Consider the following 20653-nt stretch of genomic DNA (forward strand, 5'->3'; position numbering starts at 1 on the left):
TTCTTCTTCTTCAGTAATATCAGGGCTCTCTCAGCCTCACCTCCCTCACAGGGTGTCTGTTGTGGGGAGAGGAAAGGGAAGGCAAATGTAAGCCGCTTGAAGACTCCTTCGGGTGGAGAAAAGCGGCATATAAGAACCAACTCTTCTTTCATGCAGCTACTAACCCCCTGAGATGGTTGTTTTGCTGCCACCCAGCCTATCCCATAAAGACATTTGACAAGGTAGCTTAGCACCTATCTGACATGGATTCTCATCTATATCTTCTCTTTAAAAAACATTAGCCAGAAGCGAAGACCAGCAGTGGTCAGTCAGGTGGATCACCTGTTTCCTTGTGTTCCTGCCACATGAACTAAAAACTGGAGGATCCCTGAGGATAATCCATTCCGGGGTAGGTGGAGATAAATATGTCAAAGAAACCCTGTGCCTGGTCAGCTTGGGCACCACATTCTCCTTCCAATTGTGAGCGAGAAATCTAAGGAATGTGTTCCAAAGAGGGGGAGGGAATAGATACCAGCAGGTGATCGTTTCTATCCGTAGCAGCAAGTCACACGCCTCCTTGAACCGTACCTGCTGGCTCCTTCTCCATCAGTACCTTCTTGTTCTTTGCCTGGGATTTGCCGGGTAACGCGGTGTGCCTCTTTGCCTGGCTCCGTATACAGCCCGACAGGAATTTGGACAGAGTGGTACGGACATCGCCGACAGAGACCATGATCCTCCACTATCCCTTTCAGTGCGGTCTTATGACTAAGACCCCACTCCGCTACATATTAAAGAAGGGGAGAGACCTGGATCTGAACACAGGACGACCTGTGCCTGCTGGACACGGCAGAAGGACAGCACAACAAGACCCCTCTCGGCTTAAGGTAAGTAAATGGTTGGAGCCCGTTTGCTCTCTAGAAGAGCCCAAGTATATGGACAGTTCTGAAATGCATGTTTCTCCAGGTATTCCTTTGCAATATCCAGAAAGAACCCGCTGAAGGCTTTTAAACCTTGATGCATACATTTTGTTCTAAAAATTGTAAAAATTTCTTTTAACCTCCTGTTACTGGGCATGGGTTTAACAAATTTAATTTAAAATGTTTAAAAAGAGCAAGCTAACATTAATTTGTTGATAAGGCAGCCCATTCCTGAATTGTTCGATGCAATGAGCAACTAAGCAGAAGAGCAGATTTAAAGCCCATTTTTGAGTTTTGTGTCTGTGGCATCCCATATTGCGTCTTAGAAGAACATATCCCTGGGAAATATTCAGCACAAAGAGCCAACTTTCTTTTCATGATGCTTGTTATGTTATATTCTATCCCATCCTGTCCAAGAAGCCCAGGTCGGCACGAATGATTCCCCTCCCTGTCTACTCTTAACAAGGTACTATTAATGTCTTACAATTTCATTATTACCAATTCAGAATATAGGAGAGCTTTTACTTTATTGTGTTATAACGTTCTCCAATCAGCACATGTAGAGGGAAGTTTTTAAAAGATTTCTTTACAAGAACATATATGTCTCTGCCAAGAGGGGACATAAAAGTCCACAGGATACGTGATGTTTGAATGTAAGATTCACATTCAAATTTGGCAAGACGATCAGACTTCCCTGATAGTCAGAACCACTAAGCTTATGAAAATACTCTCAGGTGGGAACTGAGAGCTAACTCTTAAAGGTGCCAAATTATACCTGGTTGGCTACTAAGATTAGAGGACCCTAACTGGATCTGATAGGATACTTACTATTTCCCATCGAAGGAAGTAATATAATCATTTTTCTGTTATTATTTAATGACTTTGTATTAACCAGCTAATTTTTTTGTAATTGCTATGGATTTTATTGTAATGGCTATGGTTTTATCAGAAGATTTATTCTCTTGTTTATATTTTATTATACCACTTAAGCATGATTACTAATGTATATGTTATTTGATATTCTGGTCAATGGCCATAATAAATAAATTAGATGTGATCCCCCTCCCCTTTTATCTTTGCAAGAATCCTGTAAGATAGGCGAAGCTGAGAGAGAGTAATGAGGCAAGGATCCCTTAAGTCAGCTCCTTGGCAAAGTGGGGATTTGAACCCCATTCTCCCCAATCCCAGTTTAAGAACTATAACACACTGCTGACAATTAGCGATCGGTATCAAAAAGATATGTACATCTTAAGATTTTTGCTTACTCTTCCATTATGGCCCAAATTGGACACCTTGCATTATATGCTCTTATTGCTCTGTAGAATGTGTAAAATGACATTGTTCAGGAAGTTTTTTTTAAAACAGGGGACAGTGTTTTAATGTCTATGAGAAAACGTAGGCGATTTCGTTGCACAGTATGCATTTCACCTCTTTGTTTTAATTTTGTAATGCACGAGTCTCAAGTGAGAAAGTGGGCTGTAAAGGAAGTCATTCAATCAATAAAATGCTATCTGACCAATTGAACAGTCTAAGAAGCTTTACTTATGTCTGACACATAAGGTGGATGTAAAGCCAAATACAAAGAAGCCCCACAGGTCAGCAATAAGCAAGAAGACAGGAAACACCTGTGAGAGGAGGCCACCAAGTTAATTAACAAAAAAAAAAACCCTCTCAAAACTGTTTTTCTTCTTTGGGGTCCACCCGAGAACGACCTCTGGATTTATTTCATTTTCAGGGATCTTTCCTCAGTGGCTAGGACTGCATTTACAATTTATATGACAAGCCACAGCATCTGTCTCAGTTAACTTCTTGAGCTGTTTAAACTTTAAAGTGTCTTCACCAGGGGTAGTCAAACTGCGGCCCTCCAGATGTCCATGGACTACAATTCCCATGAGCCCCTGCCAGCATTCGCTGGCAGGGGCTCATGGGAATTGTAGTCCATGGACATCTGGAGGGCCGCAGTTTGACTACTCCTGGTCTTCATGGTCTCTAGACACATCTGTTAGGTAAGGAAAAACCTTTGCCCTCTCCCTCTCTAAGCTGGATCTGGCAGACTGTTTGCTATGGTGCATTCTCCATTTTGTCAGTAACTTGAGCTTCCTCATTGCTGGCTGCAGGTGTGACACCCTTTGGCGATGCAGCCCTCTGCCTTCATGCGGTCCATTTCCACCCCCAGCTTCCTCTTGGTGCTTTGTTCCTTAAACGCTGGAAGCTATGAGCACAATGAGAACCCAAAGCACTTGAAAGCGGAGTTTGCCTTCACTCTCTACCAGCATTTAGCAGAGATGGAGAACAGAACTGACCTGCTGGTTTCCCCTGCAAGCATCTCACTTGCCTTGAGACTTCTTCAGCTTGGAGCGAAAGGGAATACTTCTACACAACTGGAGCACGCCCTGGGATACAGCAACCCTCATGGTAATGCCCCAGCTGAAAACAAATGTCATGCAATATTTTTCACTAGGACCAACCAAAACACCCCAAAATGGCCTTCAGGCTCCCAGGTTCTCCAGAAAGCTTCATCTGACTGGATGCTTATTTATTTACTAACTGGTTATGTAGACCTCACCCTCCCTGCGAACAGGCTCAGGTGGTTCACAATATTTCGTATGCATCGTATTAGAAAACCACAATGATAAGACCTTGCAATAGACAGAACACTCCCCTTTGGTTTCTGCTGCTGGCAGAGTTTAAAAATGCAAAGAGAGCTGTGCATCAACTTGCTTAAAAGCATAAAACGGATTTATTTAGAGGAGAAACAACGTTGTATAGAAAAAGAGGAGAGAGTCCTAACTAACATTCCAGCTGTTGTTCTGCATTTATTCAGGCTGTTCTGGAGGCAAGCAGGGAGGAAGTGTGATCAAAGGAGCAGGAAGTCTCCAAATGAGCCAAACAGGGAACTGGAGGAGATTATTCGAAAAATATCAGGAAGTTCCTATTCTAACTATGCTAAATACACGGTTCCTCCAACGTCCCATGTAGGATATTCTTCATATACTTTTGAATCATGCACACTACAGATCTTGCATGTTTCAACAGTTTCAGCTGCCGAAAACAGCACAGGGGGAAGGCAGGTGCTTTTCCCTTCCCTGTGAACCCCATCCCAACCAAGATTGGACCATTGTTCTTTTTTACACAGTTGCCACTGGGAATCACAGTTACCATATTGCTGCAAGTCCTTGTGATGAACTCATGTTAAAAATACTTTAAGGATTGGGTCTTAGAAAGCTACATCCTGGAATTAACATTTCTATAGCATTTTAAAAGCCCCCCCCTAAAAAAACCCCACCTTTTTAATATCAGCAATGAGTTTTTCATTAATGACAGTGTCATTAACTTTAAAAAGTGAAATGAAACAAGGTAGGAGGGAAACGGCTAAGAAGGTTGTAGCAGGTAAGTAATCTGATTTCCACTTGATTCATGTTCAGACATGGCCTTTGGGCAAGCATAAGGCTGGCATGAAAACTGAATGTGGGCACTGCATTTAGTGTTATATTTTCTCTCATGGAAGGAAGCAGTCACTGCAGGTGTGTTTGGCTTTGCTTGCCCACAGCAGATCTAGATGTGCCCACTCTGCATAAAGACGGGACCAACTCAAGCCGAGAGAATGTAGCCCAGCTGGCCTGTGCCCTCTTTATTCAAACTGGAATGTGTCTTTCGCCTCAGTTTGTTCGACATGCTGCACTTTGGGCAAATGACACGGTGCGACACACGAACTTCAGTGAGCCGGACCGGACTGCAGCTCTGATAAATGAATGGATTGCTGCAAACACCGGAGGTAAAGTATGTGGCAACCTCTGGCCCTTCCTAATGTACAGCTATTCGGCGCACAGGTTTGACACTAGAAGTTGTGAGTTCTTGCAGCCTCTCCATTTTGTGCAGCTATTTGGCGCACAGGTTTGACACTAGAAGTTGTGAGTTCTTGCAGCCTCTCCATTTTCCTTCTGTTCTGCTCTCCTTTTCTCTGTTTCACCCCTGGCAAACTTTGGCTTCTTCCTCCTTTTCCTTCTCTCTCTCTTTCTTTCTTTCTCTCTCTCTCTTTCTTTCTTTCTCTTTCTTTCTTTCTTTCTTTCTCTCTCTCTCTCTCTCTCTCTCTCTCTCTCTATTTATTTATTTATTTCTCTCTCTTTCTCTCTTTCGTTCTTTCTTTCTTTCTCTCTTTCTCTCTTTCTTTCTCTCTCTCTCTCTTTCTTTCTTTCTTTCTTTCTTTCTTTCTTTCTCTCTCTCTCTCTCTCTCTCTCTCTCTCTCTCTCCCTTCCTTCCTTCCTTCCTTCCTTCCTTCCTTCCTTTTCCTCCACCCTTATGTATGTGGACAGATTGATGCTAATAGAAACCACCATGCGAATGAAGGCTTGTAAAGGGACCAATCACAGAGTTTAAATGATGGCCTCTGTGAACCAATCAATCTTTGTGGGCCCAGTAAATTGTACATAAGTTCATGCTTTTCCCACTGTTCTTGTTCGGTATTTGGTTGCTGTTTGGATTCAATAAAGAGCAGTGTTTTTGAAGAACCTGCAGACTTGTTAACCCTCCAGCTTTACCTTTCTTTCCTGTCTTTGACCTTTTTCATCTCTCCTCCTGTCTCCAAACTAAAGAGATCAAGTCCCCTGGAGAAAATGGCTGCTTTGGAAGATGAACTCTGTGGTGTTATACCCTACTGGAGTCTCCATCTACCCACCCTCTGCCAACCCTGCACTCCCTAGGCTTCACCACTAAGCCTCCAGAAATTTCCCAAACCAGAGCTGGTAACCCTAGAGCAGTGGTTCTCAACCTGGGGGTCAGGACCCCTTTGGGGGTTGAATGACCCTTTCACAGGGGTCGCGTCAGGGCAAGCAGCTTGGGGGGGGGGGACACACCACTGTTGCCGCTCTTCCTGAAAGTGCCCGCCAATTTATATACAATTTATAACCAATTTAAATACAATCATGAACAATGTATCTTCACATCTTTGGTCAGTGTTGGTTTAATTTCTGTGAAAGAACCCTTGCATGATTTTATGGTTGGGGGTCACCACAACAAGAGGAACTGTATTAAAGGCTTTAAGAAGGTTGCAAACCACTGCCCTAGAGAAATGGGTTACATTCAGTTTTGCTTTGCCAGTACTTAATTATTGTACTCGCTTTCCTTTGTAGATGGAGAACCAAATTCCCTGTCCTTGGAAACCACGGGTTCCCCCCTCAATCAGATAGCCTTGGTGAGCACCATGAATTTCAAAAGCGCTTGGCAGAGGAAGTTCACCTTTATGGATACTCAGCCTTTGACTTTTACCACCGCAGAGGGTTTCACCAGGAAAGTGCCAACAATGTATCTCAGCGCTGAAGTGAATTATGGTAATTACTCATTGTGCTTACATCAAGTTGGATGCAATTACTCCATTCAAAGAATGCCACCTGTGACCGTTCATGCACTGGAGGTTACATGCTGGGTTGCAGGCTGGCGTTTTAGTCGTGGCAGGTTGCCCCACCTCTTCCTGCACCTTATTTGGCCTGGTGTACCTCATCCGCCCCTGATTTGTGCTCCTGCACGGGAGGTGAGGGAGTGAAGTTCCCAGTGCGTAAATGGTCTGTGAGACACAACAAGTTTCACTAGGCATGTTGGGTATTTAATTATTACATTTATATACTGCCTTCCCCTAAGGCTCAAGGGTAGTAAAGGGACAGGACCCCTTTCCCCTAACATGCATGGATGAAAGTCAGGCTCTTTGACCAGACCTCTGGACCAACAACGTGAAACCTTCAGTTGCACTATAATGGAATTGTAATGAAACCAGCACATTAAAAAGACATTGAGGCTGCTTAAAAGCAAAAGGCTTTTTAAATGATGTCTAGGAAATGATGCCGCCCATCCCTTAGTGGTGATGATCAATGGCCTCAAAGCTGGATACGATAAAAGCCAGGCCAAATAATAACGTTTTCAAAGGTCAAAAGAAACATTATATATAGAAGACATTTAAAGGCAGACTCAGTAACTGCTGGAAGACTCAAAGGAGGGTGAAGTAGAGTGGCTGGTGCTACAAAATGCTTAGATGGGGTCAGTATATCAGAAAACCGATAACAACATTTGAGTCCGGTGGCAACTTTAAGACCAACCAAGTTTTATTCAAAGTATGAACTTTCATGTTCATGCCTACAAAAGAAACAAATGAATAAACCTTCGTTGGTCTTAAAAGACTCAAATTTTGTTCTGCTTCACCTGAATCCTACTCATCTGTATCTTCAAAGAAAACTGCTAAAACAGTGAAAATCAATAGAGTACTTTATCAATGGATATAAAAATTGAATAGCAAAACCAAATGGAAGTTGAAGGGTTAAACTCTCTCTGTGTGTTGAGAGACTGGGGAATCTCTCATGAGTCTCATTTATAAGGTTTATGCTTGCAGTTCTAATAGTTCAGTGTTTTAAACTTTCTGTGTTTCACATGGTTTTTAACGTGCTACTTACCTTGAGTCTCAGTTGTCTGGGAGAAAGGCAGGCATATACATCAACAAACAGACGAATAACTACAGTAATTTATTTATTATTAAATTTCTTTACCGTCAACTCCTGGACCAGCTAGCTCATGGCGGTTCACAACAGAATAAAAACATAGAATGGCAAGATGACTATCTCGCCGATAAATACAATACAATCACCACAGTCTTAAAATGACAAAGATGGCAGGCATAACAGTTCCTACTAGACCCATGGTCCTTGTTCACCAATTCCAGGCAGTGTAAGAGATATAAAGCTAGGGCGATGGATGGCCCCAGGGGGGATCCCAATGCCACTAGGGCAGGGGAGAACCCAATCTTTTAGCCCAATATTCAACCCGGCCTCATTCAAAAGCCTGGTGGAAGAGCTTTGACTTGCAAGCCCTGCAGAACTCAGGGAGCTCCAACAGTTAACATGAATGCCAATGAAAGTACCAAGTTGAAGGTCAGCAATTAATACGTTTATTATTTCAGACTCAAGACTGAGTCAAAAGAAAACAGGGCTTCTTTCAGTGGACAATTTCACCCATTGTGAACATCGCTCCTTCAGTAGTGTGAGAAAGCAGAGGCAGAAATGTTAACAGAACGGCAGCCCTTCCCAACACTCATTTTGAGTTGAAAGAAAAGGATTGTCCTTGTTTTGAATTGGTTTCATAACATTTTCATTGCCAAATCTGATTAGCTGGGTAGAGAGATGTGGTCACCTACTGGCAGGAGGTTGGGATCATGCTGTCCATTAGCAAAACAGTTGCCAGTGCAGCCAAGAAAGGTTGCGAAGAGGCAGGTAAAAGTGCAAGCAAGGTAAGTCTTCAGGGAATATTTTGGGCTCCCCCAAATTCCTCATATTTCCTTGAACATCTCGTGCTGTTCTTTTTCAAAGCAGGAAGGAAGCTGATCTCTGAACATTAATTCCAACTAATCTATATGTGGTACTTAGATGTACACATTTATGATTTAAAAACAAATCTTGTCAGTATTATTGAAACCCCAAGGCCCAAGGTTTATTTAAACATTTATGTTTAATGTCATAAAGTACCCATGTCTTTACTTCAGTTTTTACGTGACCCGAAAAACCATCCATGTGAAAAAATGTGCATCATGTGAAAAAAGTATAGCATCAGAATATGGGCTTAAATCTGCAGTAATAAAAGATATGGCTGGGGTTCTTATGAGTAACCAAAACAAGAATCTGGTTGGCTCTAAACATCAATGCTGAGAAACTTGTGCAGAATGCCTCCTTTCTTTTATTCTGATAAACCTTGTAAAAGACAGACTTTCCAAAGTGGGTCTCTGTTTTGGATTCTTCTTCAGACAAGAGTGTTTTCTGCACTCACATTCCCCCCCCCCCCCATTCTCAATCCTGCCGAATTCAAATAAATTTGAAGCCGGATCTTCCAACAGATCTGCAGCCTTCCTTTTTCCTGACCGGAAACAGGTCCCACTGCCTTCTGCAGTGTTTTTTGTCCCAATTTGCCAGTCTTCTGTCTCCCTCCCGCTTGATAGGGAATGGGTAGGAGCAGTGGTCGCATGAAGCTCTAGCCAGCATTGAAGGAGTACAAGGCTAGAGAGTGTTTATTTCCTGCCTTTTGTCTCCTGACTCAGCCAGAGCAAGCCGGGGCAAGTGGAGAACGAAGCTGCTTTTTAATTTTTCTTTTTCTTCTACCTGCACGAGGGGGTGTGTGGAACATCAGCATTGGGAGAGAATGGCGGGGGTGGAGAGAGAAGAAATTCCAAAAGGCAAATCTCTGCTCATAGAGGAGTGGGATTTTGGAATACAGTCATGTAAGAACTATCCTAAAAATGAGGGCAACAATTGTGAGGGAACCCGGGAACCCCAGTTCTCCTGCAGTCTTTGAACTGATACCCTGACCAATCACCAACAGACTACTACAATACATCAACGTTGAAGGCGTGGAGAAGGGGAAGGAAGTTAATCCAGCAAAACTCCGACATCTACACTTGTAATACTGGGGCTCTCAGAGTGCTCTTCTCGGATGTAGCGAGTTATATCCACTCCTGGATATCACAGAAGAAAGGATGTAGCAAGTTATATCCACTCCTGCATATCACAGAGAAAAGATAGTGTCACTGCAGACTCTATCATGGATGTTGCAGAGCGAAAATTTAAAACGCCCCAAATCAAAATGTAAATTGAATAAAGTGTAGAAGGGAAGGGTTTATTCGGGCTCAAAGAAGATAAAAACTCCAGTGCAGACTCAACCAAGGTCTAATGTTATGGCTTGTTCCACAAAAGGAATCTTTACCACGATACGTGACCTTAGGAGTTTTACTTACCACAGCATGCACCTGTGGTTATGAAAAAGAATTTGAAACAGACCCACTCCATAAACTATCTTTTACAAGGTTTATCAGGATAAAAGAAAGAAGACATTCTGCACAAGTTTCTCTGCATGCTCTTTATTTTATATTGATGTTCAGAGCCAACACAGGTTCTTGTTTTGATGTCTTGCTGCATTGTACTCTCCAAAATCTTTTGCCAGCATTCTTATGATATATCTATGCAGAATCACTATGATAAAAATCATAATGTGGTCATAAACATTTTGAGCATATAATGTAAGTAAAAGTGCATCATATATTATGATTTTCATGGCTGATTCCTTTTGGTCCTCCCCCTGTGACTAAAGATGGTATCTAAAGATTACTTCCGATCACATGTGCTATTTCTTTTTGTGAATTTGATTTATTTTACCACCCAATGTATGACAAAATCCATCATCTGGAAGTACATTTTTCTGTATCTCCTTCCATAAAAGCAAAGCTTACTAGCTGCTTGTGTAGCTGCTCCTTTGCTTGAGGACTACTAACCACTCGGTCTGTTTTCTGAATGTCAGGGGAGTTCCTGACCGACCATCTGGAATGGATCAGTGTGGTGGAATTGCCCTATTTGGGGGAGGATGTCAGCATGTTTGTGATCCTTCCCTCTGACAAGAGAGCATCACTGGCCCAGACTGAGAGACACCTCACAGCCAAAGCCTTCTCAGTGTGGTCCAACAACTTGAGGAGAACAAAGATGGATATATTTCTCCCAAGGTAAAAGATGTGCATATATTTGCATGGCTTCTTCTGACTGAGCCATTGATGTGGAGGGAGGAATGAGAGGTTGCACGCCAGATGCTAAATGTTTGAGTCGCAGGGGTAGTCAATCTGTGGTCCTCCAGATGTTCATGGACTACAATTCCCATGAGCCCCTGTCAGCGTTTGCTGGCATGGGGCTCATGGGAAATGTAGTCCATGAACATCTGGAGGACCACAGGTTGACTACCCCTGTACTAGAGAGCAAAGGAAATATTATAAGGGGGAAAGGGGCTTTTCTTGAAGGTAGGATGAAAAAGGACACAGCCTCTGACCCCTAAGCCTTTCCCAAGGTCAATTCACCAGACTTGCAAAATTATAACTTTAGGCTAGAAAAAGGTCTAGAAATTTGAATGTGGAAATATTAGCAGATTCTGAGAAACAGCACTGAAAATTTGCAGAGATCCCTGACTGGCTAGGTGAGGCATAGAGAGCAATAGACAAAAGTCACCTGCTAGATAAGTCTCACCTTAATTGTAACAAGATTAGATTCAAGTGGGTTGCCGTGTTGGTCTGAAATAGCACAACAAAAATAGAGGAAGACTGTTTGCACTCAAAAGCTCATGCCTTGAATAAATTTTGTTGGTCTTAAAGGTGCTACTGGATTTTGTTGTGCTACTTCAGAACAACCCACTTGAATCTACTCTTTGAATCTAACAAAAATTTGAATCTAACAAAAATAGAGTCCAGTAGCACCTTTAAGACTGACAAAGATTTATTCAAGGCATGAGCATTTGAGTGCAAGCACTCTTCCTAAGACTAAATGAACCACCATCATAACTGTGGAGATACAAGGCAAAAGCAAATTACGGCAAATTAGTAAACTGTGTCACAATATCCCAATTAAGCCATATGATCATTCTTTGCCAAAACAGTCTTTTAGAGTTCAGTTGTAGTTCACAAAAACACAGAAGAAATAAAACTGTCCAAGGCAGTAATTAATGGCAGGCACTTTTCCCCCAGTTCTTGCTGGCCCCATCCATCTCCATCCAAGCGTGGAAACATCTCTGCAAGTGACAAGCTGTGCTGGCAACTATCTTTGATGGAGTAGGTGGTATTGTTAGGTCCAGTGATTGTGTCACTAAAGTGTATGTGGCAGCAAAGTTGGCATCTGGGTTTGTTGCAAGCTCTACTACCAGTGTCCATGTTCACATTAGATGCTGCATTGTTGTGGGTGAGGAGTTGGGGGGGTTGTCTGTATGCAAGAAAAAGTTTTCCTCGTAGTACTTGGTAAAGAGAACTGTCATTATCCAGTAGAGGTTGTAAGTCACTGATGATGCGCTGTACTGTCTTGAGTTGAGAGCTATATGTAACCACTAGTGGTGTTCTGTTATTGTCTCTTTTGAGTCTGTCAGTGAATCGCAGAGTTACACCCTTCTCAGCTTATTAACCTCAGTAGCCCAAGAAGGGCATGATTCTCCTTAACAGTTCGCTCTTTAAGACTAGTCTGTAATACTCATGGGAAGAGTAAGGAATAAAACATAATGGAAGACATAAGGATTTAAGGCAGCGGTTCTCAACGTTCCTGTCGCCGTGACAACCCAAAGGGGAAGGTTGAGAACGCCGCCGGCAACAACCCAAAAGGGGTCGTAGAGTTGCCTGGCGATCATGGAAGGCCGAGATGGCCAGTGTCACGGAGAGGAGGAGTGGCGTCAGCATGCCCGCTGGCACCACTGGTGCCAGTGCCCCTCCCCTCCACGCCACTGTTCGTCTCGGCCTTCCATGATCGCCAAGCAACCCTATGACCCCCCCCCCCCCTTTGGGTTGTCGCTGCCACCACTGCGATTCTCAACCTTCCCCTTTAGGTTGCCGAGGCCACCGCCACCACGGTGGCGAGGATGACAGCGAGGATGGAGAGGATGACAGCCTCGGCAACCCCCCTGAAAGGGTCAGTCGACCCCCCTGGGGGGTCACAACTCCCAGGTTGAGAACTGCTGATTTAAGGAGATGACATGGCCTGTCTTGTGAAAAGAGGAGTTTGCAAGAAGTGGGTATTGGAGACTGAAAAAGAATTAAATAGATTATCCGGATGTAACAGGCACAGTGGTAGTAACAATAATAACAATAAAAACAGGTCCTTTAAAGACGCCAAGTATACAGAAGATTTTTCTCTAAGCTTATAAAATCACAGTTTTATTTGCGCAAGCAGCAGGGTTACAATGAAGAGTAAACCCAAATAGGGGAAATTGGTATCTATAAATTTCCACCTACTCTCTTTTCAGGTTCAGAATTCAAAACCACCTGGACCTAAAAATGGTTTTGCCTGCATTAGGAATGATAGATATGTTTGATCCAACTCTCGCAGATTTTACGGGCATTTCAGGTAAGTCTAATCCTTTGTCTAAGGTACTTTATCAGTCTATCAGGTCGTTTTACATTTGTCATGTGAGAAGTTGAGGGAGCTCGGTCTGTTTAGCCTGGAGAGAAGATGACTAAGAGGTGATATGAGAACCATCTTCAAATAGTTGAAGGGCTGTCATATAGAAGATGGAACAGAGTTATTTTCCGTTGCCCCAGAGGGTCAGACCTGAACCAATGGGTTGAAATTAATTCAAAAGAAGTTTTGGCTAAACATCCGGAAGAAGTTCCTGACAGTTAAAGCGGTTCCTCAGTGGAACAGGCTTCCTCAGGAGGTGGTGGGTTCTCCTTCTTTGGAAGTTTTTAAGCAGAGGCTAGATAGTCATCTGACAGAAATGCTCATTTTATGAACTTAGGCAGATTGTGAGTGGGTGGACAGAAAGGGAAGAGCCAGTGTTTGTCTCTTGTGGCCCTTCCTTGCATACCCAGGGAACTGCTGATTGCCACTGGCAGGGGCTCATGGGAATTGTAGTCCATGGACATCTGGAGGGCCGCAGTTTGGTCTAAAATATATCTGACCTGCTTCACATCTCTCTAAACATATTTCTTCTTTACTAATCAAAGTTGTTTTCGCATTTCGAGGGCAAATGTGATTTGTGGTTTTATTTCCTAGAACAGGGAAGCCTGTTTATCTCAGAAGCCATCCACAAAGCGAAGATTGAAGTGACAGAAGATGGCACCAAGGCCTCAGGAGCTACAGGTAAAACAAACATATTTAACAAGCATGTTTATTATGTACTTAATTTTGTTTTCATTCACAAAACAATCAGTCTTCAGTCCCATAGCCTTAATTCATCAAGGCAGACAGTTTAGTCAAGTTTACTCTAGGAATTATACATTCAACACTTGTAAATCAAAAGATAGGATTGCCAACTTTGACCAGGACCAGGGCCTTTTGGGGCTTGGCCCCAATCTGGTAGAATGAGCTCCCGGCAGAGCTAAGGGCCCTGACGGAGCTATCTAGTTTCTGCAGGGCCTGCAAGATGGAGCTCTTCCACCAGGCATTTGGTTGAGGCCGGGGGAGGTTGACTGGAGTTTTGATCTGGACGGTCCCACCCTATCTGAGCACCCCTGGTTTATAATTAAGATCAGGACATTGGTTCTTGGTTGGAATCAGCGGAGTTGGGTTGGGGAGATTACATTATAATTGTGGGATATTGTGATCAATGTAATTGTTGTTTTTTTGGATTTTATGGGATATACTGTTTTATGGCTTTATCCTGCAAGCTGCCTCAAGGTGACATTGTCGTGAGAGGCAGGTTACAAATTTAAAAATAAATAATAAATATATCTGATTTAGGAAACACCTGGAAAATTAGGGGTGGTGCCTGGATGGAGGGTGTGATGTCATTTTAGGACTTCTGTTTCCACCTTTTGGAAATGCTGTTTCCTCCAGGGAATGTGATCTCTTTTACAAGGAGATTAACTGTGGCTCTGGGAGACCTCTGTGCCCTGGTGGGAGTTTGGTACCCTGAAACCAAGGGAGGGGTTGCACCGATCCAAAGTTCAAGTTATCACAGCACAGTTTACTTCCAAGGAAACCCACTGAACTATGTGGATTACTTTGAAGTATATACAATTGCAGTCTTAGTTCTAAAAAGCTTCCTTTGTGTCAGGCCATTGTTCTATTAAGGTCAGCAGTGAGTGGCTCTCCAGTGGCTCAAGGAGAGGTCTATTATAGCCTCTGCCACACAATCCTTGTTAACTGGGACCTGGGTGTAAACTGCACGGAGCTTTTATTCCAGCCCCAGATTGATTCAGTCCCTGCTCTCTACACAGAATGCGATTTCCATTTGGATTTGGGGTGATTTTAATTTTCCTTCTGCAGCAAGAAGGATTGATCCGGAGTGACCCTACCCTTAGGTTGCAATATCTTGGAGTGCTGAAAATCCTGAATAAAGAAAGCTCCGTGGTAGAGAACCTCTGATAGGCCACACCTGGTCATGTGACACGGTTGCCTTAAAGGAGAAGCCCCTAACTTCTCTCAACTTCTGTTGGTCCTGGATTTTTCCTCCCTCCTCTGCCTTTTTTCTTCTGCCCCTCCCCTCCAAGAAAAGAAAGAAAGAGGCTTCAAGAAAAAAAAGAAAGAGCCCCCCCCCCACCTTCTGAGCCTCCCTAACCACGTGCAGAAGACTTTCCTGTTTCAATGGGGAGGAGGGGGGAGAGGAAGACCTGAGTTCAAAGCGATCTGAATTCAACAGGATTGACAATGGAATAAAGAAAGTAAGTGCAGACTCTGCCCTTGGCTCATTCCGCTCCTGTGGGATAATGCACTTTCAATGTGATTTTGCAGCTGGATTTTCCTGTGCAGAAAAGGAAAATCTACTTCGAAAGTGCATTGAAAGTGCATTAACCATTGTGTGCAGAATGGGTCCTGGTAGATACTCTGCCAGCAGTTCGAGAGATTGTGGGGTAATGTGGATTTGCCCTAAGCCAATCTTTGTTTCCCTTGGGCATTTCTTCCTACAATTCTGATTAGTGTTAGTATAACTCAGTGGTGAAATGCCTATAAAAACGAGCTCTGCTAAGTCAGTTTCTAATATATGATTGTAACTTGCACATGTAGCACATGCTATGCATTCATTTACTTTAACGTACAGTAGATGCCAATTCTTCAGGAAGCTCAGGAAGCGATTAAATGAAGCCATTAAAACGCTGCAGCATACATGTGTATTTTCCTTGTGTTGCAAGCACATGGAGTCACGTTCCTTGACTTTCAAAGGCCAACATAGATGGGGAGACAATTTTCAGAAGGTGTGGCACTAATGCAGAACACTAATGCATTTCTGAGCTGCACAAACAATATTTTGAACCTGTCCGATTGTCCATTAACAAAAGTTCTGGTGTAGATGCTCTCTGGAGATGCCTCCTATTGTCTTAGGAAGATAAATGGGCACTCTGATTTTAACCAGAATGCACACACAACAGTTGTGTGTGTATGACTGTTTATGCACTGGAGGTTTCATGCTGGGTTGCAGGCTGGAGTTTTAGTCGTGGCAGGTGGCCCCACCTCTTCCTGCAGCCACACAGGGGAGCATTTGGCCCAGTGCACCTCATCTGCCCCCTATTTGTGTAACTGCACGAAAGCTGGGGCAGTAAAGTGCCCAGTGCATAAACGGTCTATGTGAGCAGAGCTACCACGGCCAACATCTGCCTCTACTTATTGCTTCACCAATTCGGATTGGGTCTCCGTGGCTCCTCCTTAACATGGTTCTTATGTTTTATGTAAATCGCCCTGAGCCTCAGGGCGAGGGTGGTATATAAAATAAATAATTAAATTAAATTAAATTAAATGTCAGACAATCCATTCATAGACCTCTTCCCCAACGTGCAATGAGATTCTAAATCTACTACAAAAAGCAGAGCTTGGACACCCAAATTTACCTTATCCCTTAATCAAGTTGCTAATTAGGATGTTCTGTCATTGGGCAAATAGTTGGCAGGGTGTAACACTTAAAAAGAGCCTCTTGTGGCGCAGAGTGGTAAGGCAGCAGACATGCAGTCTGAAAGCTCTGCCCATGAGGCTGGGAGTTCGATCCCAGCAGCCAGCTCAAGGTTGACTCAGCCTTCCATCCTTCCGAGGTCGGTAAAATGAGTACCCAGCTTGCTGGGGGGTAAACGGTAATGACTGGGGAAGGCACTGGCAAACCACCCCGTATTGAGTCTGCCAAGAAAACGCTAGAGGGCGTCACCCCAAGGGTCAGACATGACTCGGTGCTTGCACAGGGGATACTTTTACCTTTTACTTTAACACTTAAAAAGGAGCATTCAGAATCCTACTCAAGTTTAATGGACATACTCCCAGGAAAATGTTCTCAGGATAGCAAGTGTACAAAGATCTATCAAACAGATGCAAAATAATTTATCCAGAGAGGCTTTAATAAGGTAAAACATCCTTCTTGCCATTAGGACACAAATTGGTAGACATGCTAGATTGGCTTTATAGGGCTGGACGAAGGGAAATAATGGACTAATGTTTTATACCACAGCTATGGTGCTGCTAAAACGATCCCGTGCTCCTGTCTTCAAAGCTGACAGACCTTTTAATTTTCTCCTCAGGCAAGCCAGTACAGGTAAGCACAAGCCACTTTTCCATAGAAGTTAGGAGAAAGATAGAAAAAATACCATTCACTTATTTAACTCATGGTGTACTGCTTAGCTTGAAGATCCATAAAAGAACGCTTTGTCTGTGATGCTCCAGTTTTCTCAGATTTTTGTAATATACTGAGGTACATCCTTCTCTCTGCTTTTTATTTAATGTAGCAGGCTAATAATGCACCGGCTCGAAGGGTGCTCCTCTTCATCTTCTAAACTTGGTAGAGCTGTTTGACGCCTTGCACTTTAAAAGGTGCATGAGAAAAGTCACATTACATTTTAAGATATTTAAGATTTGTGTCTTCTTGGCCAACCTGTTGTATAGGAGTTGCCATAGAACTTTATTATAGCACTGGCAAATTTTTGTACAAATACTAACAGGACACAGAGAAGCAGTTGGGTAGCTTCTGATTCCGTGGCTTCATAGAATCATAGAGTTGGAAGGGGCCATACAGGCCATCTAGTCCCACCCCCTGCTCAACGCAGGATCAGCCCTAAGCATCCTAAAGCATCCAAGAAAAGTGTGTATCCAACCTTTGCTTGAAGGCTGCCAGTGAGGGGGAGCTCACCACCTCCTTAGGCAGCCTATTCCACTGCTGAACTATTCTGACTGTGAAAAAAATTTTCAGCACGAGATCTGGCTTATTTCAGAGATGCTTGATGAAGTTTCCCACATCTCAGACACCTGACTGGTGTGTACTGTTTTTCCATGTTTTCACACGACAGCCTATATTTATGCATAGTCCACTGACAACCCATTCTTTCCACAAACGAAATCTCCTTTATTTTAAATATGTAAAAAAACCTGGCTAAGTTTTGTGCCGCTGCCATAAAAATCCGATGCTCTATAGCAGTGGTCCCCAACCTGCGGGCCGCGGCCCGGTGCCGGGCCGCAAAGGCCATGGCACCGGGCCGCGGCTCCCTCTCCCCGCCCCCCCCCCCAGCAGTAAAAAACTTCCCAGGCCGCAAGCTTGCGGCCCGGGAAGCTACTTACTGCGGGAGGCGGGGAGAGGGAATCAGGGCCGGGCCGCGCCCGTGCGGGCCACGCCCGCTCGGCCCGATCCGCGGGCGCGGCTCGTGGGCGCGGCCCGCGGGCGCGGCGTGGGCGCGGCTCGGGTGCGGCCCGGGCGCGGCGTGGGCGTGGCTCGCGGGCGCGGCTCGGGTGCGGCCCGATCCGCGGGCGCGGCGTGGGCGCGGCCCGTGGGCGCGGCTCGGGTGCGGCCCGATCCGCGGGCGTGGCGCGCGGTCCGCGGGGGCGCGGCCCGATGCCCTGCCGGTCCCCAGCCTCGGAAAGGTTGGGGACCACTGCTCTATAGTAGCATAATTTTAAGTTCTATTTTATGATCTGTTTTAAATTGTATTAAATTAAATGACGATATTCTTTTGGTCTTTTATGTATTGACTTCATATAACTTGGTCTGAACGACTGTAATAAAGTTTGATTGATTGTAAAAAACCTGGTATTTCCTGGGCAGGACACTATCGCATGAGCTGTCTTTTGTGTCTGAAAGGTAAATAGTTCAATTGCAGGACTTCAGCTAGTCCAGTGGTCCCCAACCCACGGTCCAGGGACTGGTACCGGTCCGTAGATCAGTTGGTACCGGGCCACGGCTCCTCCTCGTCCTCCTCCCTGGCTGCTGCCTCGGGGGCTGCCCTGCCACTCTGCCGCCGGCTCACCTTTGGTGCTCTCCAGTGGCCGCCATGGCTGGGGCTCCCCCTCAGTGTGGCACTGTGCAGCTGCTGCTAGCAGTGCCCCCCTAGCAGGCGGCGGAAAGTCAGGGGCACCGGCAGGAAAGCAAGCGGAGCAGGGGCTCAAGCAGCGGTGGCGACGTCCCTCGGCAAAAGACTACCATCTCCCTGGGCCTCAGTAAAATTTTCAAGCGTTAACCAGTCCCTGGTGATAAAAAGGTTGGGGACTACTGCGCTAGTCAATGACTCTCTAAATCAGGGGTAGTCAAACTGCGGCCCTCCAGATGTCCATGGACCATAATTCCCAGAAGCCCCTGCCAGCAAATGCTGGCAGGGGCTTCTGGGAATTTTAGTCCATGGACATCTGGAGGGCCGCAGTTTGACTACCCCTGCTCTAAATTTGTTGTGATTTCAAGGGTTTGGGCCCTAGCAACAGTTGGCATAACAGAAGAGAGTTGCCTGCCCTTTAGAAAAGGGGAAGGGATTGTTGCAGGTAGGAGGGTTTTTTAAAAGAGGTGGTTAAAGGTATTGTAGCGAGATTTGATTCTAGTAACACCTAGAGCTACTGGCATTCTCAACCAGGGTTTTAGCCCTTAAAATTGTCCCTAGTCTTACTTGAGTGTCTCTGATTTCTGTCAGCCATCTAATACTTAAATTACAATGTTCTCACAATTGAATTATGAAAACCTTAGTTCTTTAGCTCCCAACTTCTAAGTGCTGCTGAAGGCCAAATGTGACTTCACCACGGTGATCCACCCATAAGACATTTATTCTGTTTTATAATAACAATTAAATAGGGAGCTGTTAAAGTAGTTTAAGCGCATCCATAACAAGTGCCAATTTAATACTCTGTTTTCTTTATAGGTTCCGTTCTCTTCATAGGAAGACTTACAAATCCCACAGAATAAGCTTGTCAGAGCCAAGCTTTCCCCCACAATCCGGATTCTCGGAGTCAAAACACACCACGAAGATTAAAAATGTAAACTTTTAGGTGTTGTGAATGTCCATGAGGAAGTAACCTGAGACTGTCAATAAAAGCTGGTTTCCCCCTCACCCAGTTGCATAGTACTTGTTTTTTTTACATCAGGTACAGTCTTCGGGGAAAAGAAGAGCTTCTTTTTTAACTACCCGAGGGCATCTCAAAGCGGCTTACAATCGCCTGCCCTCCCTCTCCCCACAACAGACACCCTGTGAGGAAAGTGAGGCTGAGAGAGCTCTGAGAGAACGGTGACTGGCCCAAGGTCATCCAGCTAGCGGTGTGTGGAGGAGCAGAAAATCAAACCCGGTTCTCTCGTTTAGAGGCCGCTGCTCTTAACCACTACATCAAGCTGGCTCTCCCACCAAGCTGGCTCTCAAGGTCTTAGTTTGGGGAACTGCATAAAACATTTTCTAGAGTTAACCATTTCTAGATAAACAAATTGAGGTGGGGGAAAAGATTGCTTTGTCTGTGGCTTTTCCCACATGGCACCCTTTAAAGGCTGCTGAGGAAATTGTAGTGTGCCTGTCAGCTTCCATTCCCCCGTCCCTTCTTAAACAAGCCCCCAAGCTCATGTAAGGTTAGGCTACAGTCCCTTATCAATCAGTTTTTCTGACAAAGTTCTAAAGCAGGGGTAGTCAAACTGCAGCCCTCCAGATGTCCATGGACTACAATTCCCAGAAGCCCCTGCCAGCGAATGCTGGCAGGGGCTTCTGGGAATTGTAGTTCATGGACATCTGGAGGGCCGCAGTTTGACTACCCCTGTTCTAAAGGATGAGCTAGTAAAATGGGAGGCAGGATAATTAATAAAGAATGTGAGGAAAGATGTTAGGCTGTTCTTGTAAGGTCTTACCCCATATGAAGTTTTGCCATCTGTTTAGGATTGTAATACTGTCGATCGGGGGTTTAATGGGGTTTTATTGTTGGATTATTGTTGTTACCCTCCATTAGAAGGTTTCGAGACGCTACTGACAGTGGGGGGAGGGAATACCAGCATACCTTTCGTGCAGCTTTTATTTGTTCCAATCAGGGAGCCTGAGAATGAAATTCCACATTAGATGGAATGCAAACAACCCC

The 20653-nt window shown here is 44.4% G+C and overlaps 1 protein-coding gene across 1 annotated transcript; it reads left to right on the plus strand.

The window, feature by feature from the left end:
• The first annotated feature begins 299 nt into the window (after positions 1–299).
• Positions 300–19653, plus strand: SERPINE3 (serpin family E member 3). Its single transcript, XM_077312005.1, has 10 exons — positions 300–388; positions 538–863; positions 3014–3311; positions 4447–4671; positions 6026–6223; positions 10218–10416; positions 12681–12781; positions 13430–13516; positions 16806–16889; positions 19465–19653. The coding sequence occupies exons 3-10, from the start codon at positions 3032–3034 to the stop codon at positions 19506–19508; spliced, it is 1218 nt and encodes a 405-aa protein (XP_077168120.1). The 5' UTR covers positions 300–388; positions 538–863; positions 3014–3031; the 3' UTR covers positions 19509–19653.
• The last annotated feature ends 1000 nt before the right edge of the window (positions 19654–20653 follow it).

This window comes from Paroedura picta, chromosome 1 (genome assembly GCF_049243985.1).
Source record: "Paroedura picta isolate Pp20150507F chromosome 1, Ppicta_v3.0, whole genome shotgun sequence".
Taxonomy (NCBI): Eukaryota; Metazoa; Chordata; class Lepidosauria; order Squamata; family Gekkonidae; genus Paroedura; species Paroedura picta.

Coding starts and splice junctions, on each gene's coding strand:
- SERPINE3 (XM_077312005.1), top strand. CDS start 3,032: ATGCAGCCCTCTGCCTTCATGCGGTCCATTTCCACCCCCAGCTTCCTC. Junction 6,224..10,217: donor CAGCGCTGAAGTGAATTATG/GTAATTACTCAT, acceptor TCTGAATGTCAG/GGGAGTTCCTGACCGACCAT. Junction 13,517..16,805: donor CAAGGCCTCAGGAGCTACAG/GTAAAACAAACA, acceptor TTTATACCACAG/CTATGGTGCTGCTAAAACGA.